This window comes from Ambystoma mexicanum, chromosome 4p, assembly GCF_040938575.1.
Source record: "Ambystoma mexicanum isolate Mex_15411 chromosome 4p, UKY_AmexF1_1, whole genome shotgun sequence".
NCBI classification, from domain to species: domain Eukaryota; kingdom Metazoa; phylum Chordata; class Amphibia; order Caudata; family Ambystomatidae; genus Ambystoma; species Ambystoma mexicanum.
Window position 1 is genome coordinate 461885039 of NC_090927.1, and position 10349 is coordinate 461895387.

Genomic DNA, 10349 nt, shown 5'->3' on the forward strand with positions numbered 1-10349 from the left:
CAATGGGAGTCTATACACCAGGGCTATGACAACTCCTAGAGATAGCCCGATGGGCTACGCAGCGATTGCCCTTTGCAACCAAGTGCTGACAATAGCAGTTTCCACGTTTGTCCCCAGCCAGCTTAAATCAACTGGCACAATCGAGTATGGCATTGTGGCAGCATGTCATTTGGTTCTAGTATAAAGCTAGATCACCCAGCAGTTGAAAAGTTCGGATTTTTTTATTAAATAAAGTGCCATGTTTATATACAACCTATTAAAAAAGTAAAAATGTACAAACTATTAAAAAGTAAAAGCTAAAATCTGCAAAGAAGCAGGTCGGTATAAAACAGTTCCCTACATTGTAAACAAATTGCATTTTAAAATACACCATTACCGACACTTGTAGCTTTGTACCAGTAGTCTCGGAATGGCAGCTAGACATGCGGTTGCTCTCGTTACAGAATTCGTGCAGAAGCGTCTTCGTAGAACGCACCACGCGCCATAACAGGCCAAGTTCCAAAAGTTGGGGGTGCATCAATTCATGAACGGTCTGTATGCCACCCCGAGGCATGGTTCCAAGTAAAAGTCTCGTCCCTCAGAAATCTGCATCCAGAGTGAATGAATTGTCCGCTGCATTTGACATAACACCCATTTTCTGGTACTCGCCGACACGTTTCTCAAAAAAGTTCGTCTTTCCTTCAAGGGAAATGTTCTCCATGAAGTCAAAAGGATTTTCTACTTTGAATACCTGAAAAAAAAGTAAAGTCAAGTAAACATATGCACTAGACTACGGCGCACGCCAAATGGTGAAGTGTGCGTTGTCAGCAATACTGCACATGGGTTATAAATTAGACAATGGACTCGTTTCTTTAACCGGGAAGAAAGGCACATTTACCTTGTTAAATCCCAACTCCAACAAAAGACGATCCGCCACGAATTCAATGTACTGTTTCATTAACGTGCAATTCATGCCGATAAGATTCACAGGTAGAGCTTCCGTCAAGAATTCCTAGAGGAAGTAACGACGAAAGTTAGGGTAGGCCAGGCCACTACCACAATGGTGCCACAAGATGGCAGCATTGCCTCAAATAGCTAGCAGGTCATGCGCCCGTCCCATAGAAGACAGGTGCGGATCTTCGAAACAGCATCAATAAATCACCGGTTTGGGGGAGGGGAGGAATTGAGAGTCAATTTACCTGTTCAATCCTGACTGCGTCAGTAATTAGTGAAACCACCCTTCTCTCCGATGGTTTGTTCACCAGGTGTTTGAACATTAGGCATGCGAAGTCGCAGTGCAAACCCTGCAATAGACAACGAGATTGAGTGGATGTGGATATCAGTTTAAACGTGATCACTGGGTATTCTCTCGGGGGGGCGGGGGGGGGGTGCTGGGCACAGCTGGTCATGGGAAGGTACCTCATCTCGACTGATAAGTTCGTTGGAAAATGTGAGCCCAGGCATCAGTCCCCGCTTCTTCAGCCAAAATATGGACGCGAAAGATCCAGAGAAGAAGATTCCTTCCACCGCGGCAAAAGCAACTATACGTTCACCTGCGGACACAAAAAGTGGACACAGGCATTTGTATTAATTTACCCTGGGAGGGTGCCTGTACAATAGCACAAATATGTAGCGAGTCAGTCCATGCGGGTGAGAGACCGATTCACTAGAGTGCTGGGGCGTTCATGAGCTCTCTTTAGCAACCAAGTGATGTTTTAAGATGAGCTTTGAAGCGGTGGTAGAACGAGAAGCGAGGCACAAGGAAGGTATGGGACACCGAACCTAAGTGCAGAAGGGGATTAGATGGGAGTAACCTGGGACACAGGTACTGAGTGACTAAAACAATCAAAAGAACTTCGAGATGTTGCGTTTAGAGCCAACCAGCATGGAAACAAAGTGTGGGGGCTCAGAGTAAGTTGCAGAAAGTGCAGGACTACATAAGCATCCAAGGGGTTGGGGGGGGGGAGTACATTGGAGGCTTGAACAGTAGTCGAGGGGGTAGATACGAGTTGGCATTAAACGCATGCAAGCCCCCACCCCACATATTGCTGCCAATCCGAAATGTGCTAAAACACTTGCATAAACTTCAAAAGTAAAAATTCGGGGCTACCGTGTTGCCTTATTGCTGCACTTACCATATGTAGCTTCCCGATCACCAATCCAACGCATAGCCCAGTCAGCCTTCCTTTTAACACATGGTAGTGTTTCAATGGCATTGAAGAGGAACTCACTACAAATTGAAAACAATGTTATAGTGAAGCATTTACTCATAAGCAGTTTAGCTAGCATTTGAGGATGCAGTCCAGCCATTTGATAAGGGGAATACTGCACAACCATGGCAGCACTAGACCCACGATTACAGTGGACTTCCACAGGAACATAGGCACAAGAACCAGATGCCAAGCAGCCTTGCGAATAAGGCATGCAACAACACTGGTGCCACTATATGCTCAGGCCACCCTTGTGGTCCCCAACATGGACCTTTATGCAAAGTAGTATGCAGGTGGAGCACGTTATGCCATGTACGCTAGTGTATGAGAAAGCCAGGTTATGTGCACAAAGCCGTGCCATGCTAGGCTGCACCCTGACTGTTTCTGCAGCTCAGTCAGACTGCATATTTAGTTCACCAAGAAAAAATATATATCGTGTCAAGTTAACTTTTGGGACACATCTATTGAAGCACAAGCGGGTCATAAATAATTGATACAATTATAGGTTTGCATTTGCATTACATATGCTATGTACTAGTTGCAGGTGACTGCTGCTTGTAGCCTCCTGCTTGCCAACCAAAGCTACACAATATGCCAATATCCAAACCTTCAGAAGCAGCTTGGGTATTGTACAAATAAAAGACCGGATTTCAGCTGTACCAAACGTGCTAAAAATGCAGTTTTCATTATAGCGAACAAGCGAAGCAGGGTGTCCCCAACACCCTTGTTCGCCATCAGGGATGCCCACTGCATCCAGAACGTCCCTCACCCAAAAGAGGCCCTGAAGCACCCGTTCTCATCCTTTGAAGTGAAGGGAATTGCCGCTGCAGAGACTCAGCGGCACAGAGCAAAGTGTGCTGCCAAAAGGTAAGCAAGTGGTTTGGAAGCAGGAAAATCAATCGCTGTGGATTGTCATTTCGTACACGAACATTAAGACTACATTAGTCTTCAAATGTATTCGAAATAACAATCGCTTGCAGTAGAACAATGTTAGTTTGGAACGAGGGGGCAGGTGGGACAATCTGGATGATCCCACCAACAGGGAAAGGTTGCACAAAAGTTAGTTTAAAACAGTGTGGGCTGTTTCAAACTACATATAGTTGTAGCAGCTGGTTAAGAAAGCACATTTCCGAACAGGTACACTTGCCTCACCCGGGCAGAGCTGCAAGCACTCAAACCGATCCCAATGGGAACTTCGGTATTACTCAATACCAGCCAATATTGAGTGCCACCTCCACCTAGAGGGGTGAGGGCAGGAGCCCTCCCAGCCCCCCAGAGGATCCGAGGAGGAAAGAGGATCCAGGAAGCGAGCGTGCCATCGGAACAGGGCCTGCCTGACCCTGTCCCCACAAGTGCCTGACTTGCCCATGCCAGGCGCATCGCGGCACGAAAGCGAGGCTAAACCTCAATTTCACTCGAAGGAACCGCGGCAGGCGGATCGCCGGCCAATCCAAAGGCCATTCTAAGGCCTGTTGTGTGCCTGTTTGGAGCCACAGGAGCCACAAACTCTGCCCGTGCTGCTCCAGGTAAGCCACCTGCTGCCTAGAAGCGTCTAACTTACAACGCATTACTTACGCTCTTGTCTAACTAATTGCTGCCACCCCACACGGCCACACATGTCTTTGCTGTCCTTGCCTATAATGTGCCACTTGGATACGTCCCATCTCATCTCCTGTCACAGACTGCAATGCCTGCCCAATTGCTATTTTGTACCTAGAAGACTTTATACTGTGCCCAGTAAATTGTGATGCACTGCTGTTGGCTGCCTAATTGTGCCATTTCGCATCTAGATGCCCCTGTACTGCACCTACCCTCTTGATAAACTTGATCTAGGTACCCATGAACCTATGCATTTAAATTTGCCCCCCATTGCGCTGCTAATGAATGGTCTCATGCTTGCATAATCTGATCCACACCCGTACCCACTATAACTACCATTGCTGTGTCCACGTACTTAGACCCTAGTTTTCTTGGTACTACTTATACCTAGGTGCTCATGGTTTCTCTCAGTGCGTCGTGCCTCATGGTCGCCAACGGACCACTTGAACTGTTGTGCCCTATGGTCGCCAACGGACCACCTTGATTGTGTTGTGCCCCATCATCATTAACAGACCATGCACTCTAGCCCACACTGTGCTTCGTGAATAGCACGCCCTCCATCACTAGGCGCAGCCCCAGCTTCAACTAGCCACCTGCACTACACTTTTGTGCCACCCTAGCCAGACATCTCAACCAAACAAGGAAAGTAAAGTGCATCTGCGGACCACACCAACTACCATGTGCAGAAACTTGACCTCCTCGACCCTCCTAGCTACAATCATGACCTTTGCTACCCTCAGCTCTCGCCCCCCCCCCCCATTGATAGAAACCTGAGACTCAGGGCAAGGCTACCTTGCATTTACGAACCTAAAAGAAACAGTACGAACAATACTTCTAGACTCCCATCTTTACAGACACACATGGATAAGCAAACTCTAGCTACGACACCTTTAACGCCAACCCTAACTCCTACTCACCCCTACCAAAAGATACGCCAGAGTCAAAATAAGCACACAAAAAGACTCTTAAGTCATCCCATTCCCAACAACACCCTAACTCTCACTGGATCCCTTATCAATGCCAGATCCATGGTAGCACATGCAATTGAAATTGCTGACATACTGAACAACAGTAGCATTGACTTCCTTGCCGTAACAGAAACCTGGCAACTACCAGATCCACAGAGTAGACAGACCTAACGCTAAAGGCGGTGGCCTAGCAATCATCGCGAAAACCACCTTGCCTATCCGACTCACCACCTCACACCCCTGCACTTCCTGCGAAGTACTTTCAGCAAAAATGCAACTCTCCAAGAACCGCACGCTAGCCATTCACCTGATCTACAGGCCCCCGGGTCCCCTGGGAACCTTTGAAGATGACCTTACTACCCTCATAGCGAATACCCAAAAACACTCGCAAACGTTGCTGATGGGCGAATTCAACATCAGCTTCAATGAACCAGGCAATAAAAATGCCCTTTCTATAACAGCTATCCTAAACGACCAAGGCCTTACCCAAAAAAAATTCTCCCCCCCACACATACTAAAGGCAGAACCCTTGACTGGGTCTCAGAACTCGACTGTAACATAGTCATCACCTCCATCACCCCTCAACTATGGACCAACCACTTTCTAATAAATTTCACTGCCACACTAGACCTCCCCAGCCCCAAGACTATCAAAATGATACCACCACTCCCCACCAGAAATAAAAAAGATATTACTACAGAAAAACTTATCCCCCTCCTACTCCCCACTATTAACGGTCTGAAGGACAACACTGACCCAGATACACTAGTAGACACCTTTAACAAAGCTATGTCTCACGCACTAGACACCATTGCACCTGCAAAATTACGCAAAGCTAAGCAAGAAGCCCACCTCAACGCCTGGTTCACCCCCCACCTTAAGGACCTTAGAAAGCAGAAACGAAAACTCCAAACCATCTGGCGTAATTCGCCCACTAACGACAACAAAGCCAAGTTAACCCAAGTTACAAAACACTACAAGTCTGAAATCAACACCAAAAGAAATCTATTCAATGACAGAATTACCAATGCCAAATCGAATATCAATGAACTATTTGCCATCCTCCGGGAAATGGAATCCCCTATCCAACCATCTGACACGGTCCCAAAGGACAAGATATGGTGCACTAATATACAGAATGCTCTAACAAAATCTCCACCCTCCAACTTAAAATAACGAACAAAAAAGACGCCCTCTCTTACTGATCAACAACTGCCTCCAGTAACTGAACCTACCACTATCCCCCCTTTTAGCTTTAAACCGATCTCCATCATCGACACTGAAAAGGCCATCCTCTCACTGAAGCCCTCTCACTGTAAGGGCGACAGCTGCCCAGCTCAAATAATAAAGGACGCTGCCAGAGACTTAGCACCTTTCATCTCAAAGCTTATTAACTCATCCTTCAAATCTAACACAGTGCCAGCCAACTTAAGAATCCTGGGTCCTCCCCCTTCTCAAAAAAACAAACCCTTCTATCCCGACTAACTATAGGCCCATTACCACAGTGCCCTTCCTACTAAAAATTGTCGACAGAGTAGCCTATCTCCAAATTCAAGAGTACCTAGAAGCTAATCATCTACAAGGCTCGCGCCAATCGGGCTTCCGCCCGCTCCATGGCACGGAAACTGCCCTGATAGACCTTAAAACCAAAATTGAGGAATTTAAGGATAATGGGAAAACAGCGTTGCTACTCTTACTGGACTTGTCAGCAGCTTTTGATCTGGTGGACCATGCAGTCTTATGCAACCACCTCAAGCTGGCTGCCAACTTCACAGGAGACGCTATAGCTTGGGTCCAATCTTTTCTAGCCAACCGGACTATGAGAGTGTTCTCCTCCACTACCTGTGCTGACCCCATCCAAATCACATGTGGAGTCCCACAGGGTTCCTGTGTCTCACCCACTATGTACAATATCTTCACCAAGCCATTGTTCGACAAGTTGGACAGTCTGGGCGTCACCTACACTAATTACGCAGATGACACCCAGATCCTCATACCCCTTTCGGGCAACTACGAAGTGGACCTGGTGAACAAAATATACATCCTCATTCAAGCATGGATGGCCACACATGGCCTCTGCCTGAACGACGATAAAACTGAAATCCTGCTCCTCGGTTCAGACCACAAACTATCCAAACTCACCCCGGACTACACCTCATTTAACATTGATAACATTACTATTAAGGTTATGCGCAAGGTCAAAACGTTGGGTTTTTACCTTGACTCAGCTCTCACCCTCAAAATGCAAGTGAATTCCCTCGCCTCCTCAACCACCTACACGTGTAAACTCATCCGTGCCGCCAGACCCTTCCTGTCCAGTGCCAGCTGCCTCACCTTGGCCAATGCCCTTGTCATGTCTAGACTCGACTATTGCAACGCCTTATACTCAGGTGCCAACAAGTCGGTCACTGACAAACTCCAGAGATTGCAAAATAACGCTCTTAGAGCAGCTCTGAACATCCCACGCAGAGAACATATCTCCAAACATCGGATTGAAGCCCATTGGCTAAAGATAAAGGACAGAATCCTTCTTAAAACTATTTCCCTCACTTCTAAATGCCTCAACAATCAAGCACCCCCCTACCTAGCGGAAAGAATCAACTCGAGACCCTCTAACCGACTGACGAGATCTGCCAATACCTTCCTACTGGAAGTCCCCAGATTCAAACTTACCACAGAGGGCGGTGCAAGTTTCCCAGTTAGAGCTGCACAATCATGGAACACTCGCCTTAGATGCCCTTTACCCTACACAAGATTCAGATCCTACGCTCTCAAATGGCTGCACAACAACGACATGCAACGTCCCTCACCCTAGTGGTAACGGCACAACCCGTTATAATGCTTCTCTTTTTGCGTTTAAACTTGATATTTTATATGCATTGTATCACCTACTGTAACCAACCACTGTTTCTCTGTAACAGCCTGTGTCAGGCTTTGTAACTAAGTTTCGAGTCCTCTTGTACTGCTGCGCCCAGATGCCCACGGGCTCGGAGCGCATTACCAAATAAATAAACAAACATGTAGTTACATCAAGCAAATCTGTAGATTGTACGTGTGCCATGGTCAATACTGTACTTGCTATCAGCAGGTGTAATCGACAGACCATGTAGTTGGTTGGGTCTAGTAATGTCGACATGGACATGCACATTACTTACCGCTCTTTGGTATCCTTGATGTAAGTATCTATTAAAAGACTGTACATTTCAGAGTGTATGTTCTCCATGGCAATTTGGAATCCATAAAAACAGCGCGCTTCTGTGACCTGCACTTCTTGACTGAAGCGTTCCACCTATAAAAAGAATTCAAATAGTTAATGCTTCACCTACAGCAGCTAGACAGGACCAGAAATCTATAATTGGTTAGTTTGATAACTGCTGTTGAAATATAAACTGCTTACCAGGTTCTCGTTTACAATGCCATCACTTGCAGCAAAGAACGCCAAGACATGGGAGATGAAGTACCGCTCGTCTGACTTCAGAGAATCCCAGTGTTGCATGTCTTTTGAAAGATCGACCTAAACAAATATTTAGAAGGTTACATATCAAATCATGTCTGCATAGCTTACCGGGGCGGAGAGCCAAATAGACAATTAGGTCATAGATGTTACGAGTTGGCCCTTATTCAGGGAAACATTTTAGTTAGGACTGGTTCTACGATTGGCTTCTACAGCATTAACACGATTGGCTTCTACAGCATTAACAGCAGGAGGCCCTGGACCCCCGCCGACACGATGGAAAGCAAGTGCTTTACAGCCGGGTTATGAAATCCTTCCCGGCTAGTGGTAATACCGACGGCCCCACCCCAGTGGCGAAATACACAGCTGTACGGAATTTTACAATGGCATGTGGTAACCAGGACGTCATGCAAAAAGCCAAATCGCATGTTTCCAAGTACTGTGCGCACCATGTACCCCTACGGTGCGGGAAAAGTGGGCCTGCACCTATGACGACCTGCAAGATGTTATGCTTGCCCCCGTGGCACTAGGACTACTATCAAAACTTTATCTCCGCTTTCTGATTAGCTGTAGTCAGATATGCAATTATCCCGTTAGTGGTGCAGAATACTACATGGGACTGATACATTCCGTTTGACCGGGTTCAGGCCACTTCTCAGGAGTGATTCATGTTTACAAGTGTCGCTACCATTATAAATATCACGTGTCAACAGCCCAGCATTACAGCACGTTCTGGCGGACTCACCTCTTCTGCCGTCCAAAAAGAGGCCTCCGCCTTCTTGTACATCTGCCAGATGTCATGGTACTTGATGGGGAAGATGACGAAGCGCTGCGGGTTCTCCCTGAGCAGGGGCTCCTCCTGCACCTCGGCCCGCCGGCTCACTTTACTCTTCACCTGTGCAGGTAGAAGGAAGAATAAGCAAAGCTTGCAAAAGGAGCGGAACTCTGCACCTAGTGGCAGTATTTGAGAGTCGAACAAAAACCAACCCCTACCCCCCGACCCCCCAAAAACAGTTCCAACATCAAAATTAGCCTCACAGCCCAGGCGCCCCCACAACTACCACAGGAACCATACACCCAAAAAGCTAGTTTTAATCAAAACGAAAGGATTTTTGGGGACACATTGCGTGTAATGGACCATGGGAGTGGGGCTTTCTGGGAGGAGCACAAGCGGGTGAGTACCCAACACCCGGCCTAGGCGGGAGAAACCCAGGACACCTAACCCGAGGCCCTCGCCCAACCCCCACTACTTAGTGATCCCCGCCCCGCGCGAGCTGGCGGCCGCCCTCACGCACCCAGAAATCATTCCGGCAAAGCGGGGGCGCCCCCCCCCCCCTCCTGCTGTGACAGCGGACAAAGTAAACAACCCAAAATCTGTGCCTGGCACCAAAAGAGCGGACGAAGGCTCTAGCCCACAACACCTCGCAGCCCCAACACAGTGAACCCGTGCCCCCCCCTGCCCTTAACACTGCTGGGGGGGGGCTTGTATTTACGCACCACTTCCTTCTCGGCCTCGTTGAAGATGTTGCGGGCAGTCTTGGTGGCCAGGACCCGGGTGCTGCTGAGCGTGGGCGGCTGTGGGAGAGGAACGAGGGACAGAGTTACATAAGACACGCAGCCAGAGGGCGATGGGGGTGGGAAGCGCCTGAGGGCGGCGCTGCCTTACCGTGTTCTCTTTGTCGGTGAGCGCCAGGCCCTTCAGCGGGGACAGACCCAGGTTCTCGTTCTTGGCGGAGAGGGGGTTGCGAGCGGACAGCATGTTGACAGGAAAGGACACGGGGGCGCAGAACCGAAAGAAAACAAGAGAGCGGCGGGAGCGACAGGCAGTCTGCACGAGAGGAGACTCAGGAGACAACGGAGACTGCTTCGGGTCTGGGCGGACTTTATATTCTTTTCAGACTTGGCGCCAGAAGGGACGCAGCCAACCAAGCAAGAGCATCTAGGGGGCGCCAGCAAATGAGATTTCAGTTCAAGTAACAATGGACTGCAGAGTCGCTATGATTGGCTGAAGCCTTCTAACCAGCTGTCCGCTTGGAAAGACAGCTGCAAAGGGAGCGCTTCCTGACCAATCATACGCTTCGCGGCAAATATGCGGGACTGTCATAACGAGAGCCCGCGCGAATTCTGCTTACACAACCT

General features: G+C 48.2%; 1 protein-coding gene across 1 annotated transcript; it reads right to left on the reverse strand.

The window, feature by feature from the left end:
• Window positions 1-202: 202 nt before the first annotated feature.
• On the reverse strand, window positions 203-10084 carry LOC138453290 (ribonucleoside-diphosphate reductase subunit M2). Its single transcript, XM_069605983.1, has 10 exons — window positions 9877-10084; window positions 9708-9785; window positions 8956-9105; window positions 8154-8270; window positions 7912-8045; window positions 2115-2209; window positions 1399-1532; window positions 1179-1283; window positions 878-991; window positions 203-730 (listed from the first exon to the last, which is right to left on the reverse strand). The coding sequence occupies exons 1-10, from the start codon at window positions 9967-9969 to the stop codon at window positions 578-580; spliced, it is 1173 nt and encodes a 390-aa protein (XP_069462084.1). The 5' UTR covers window positions 9970-10084; the 3' UTR covers window positions 203-577.
• Window positions 10085-10349: the final 265 nt, after the last annotated feature.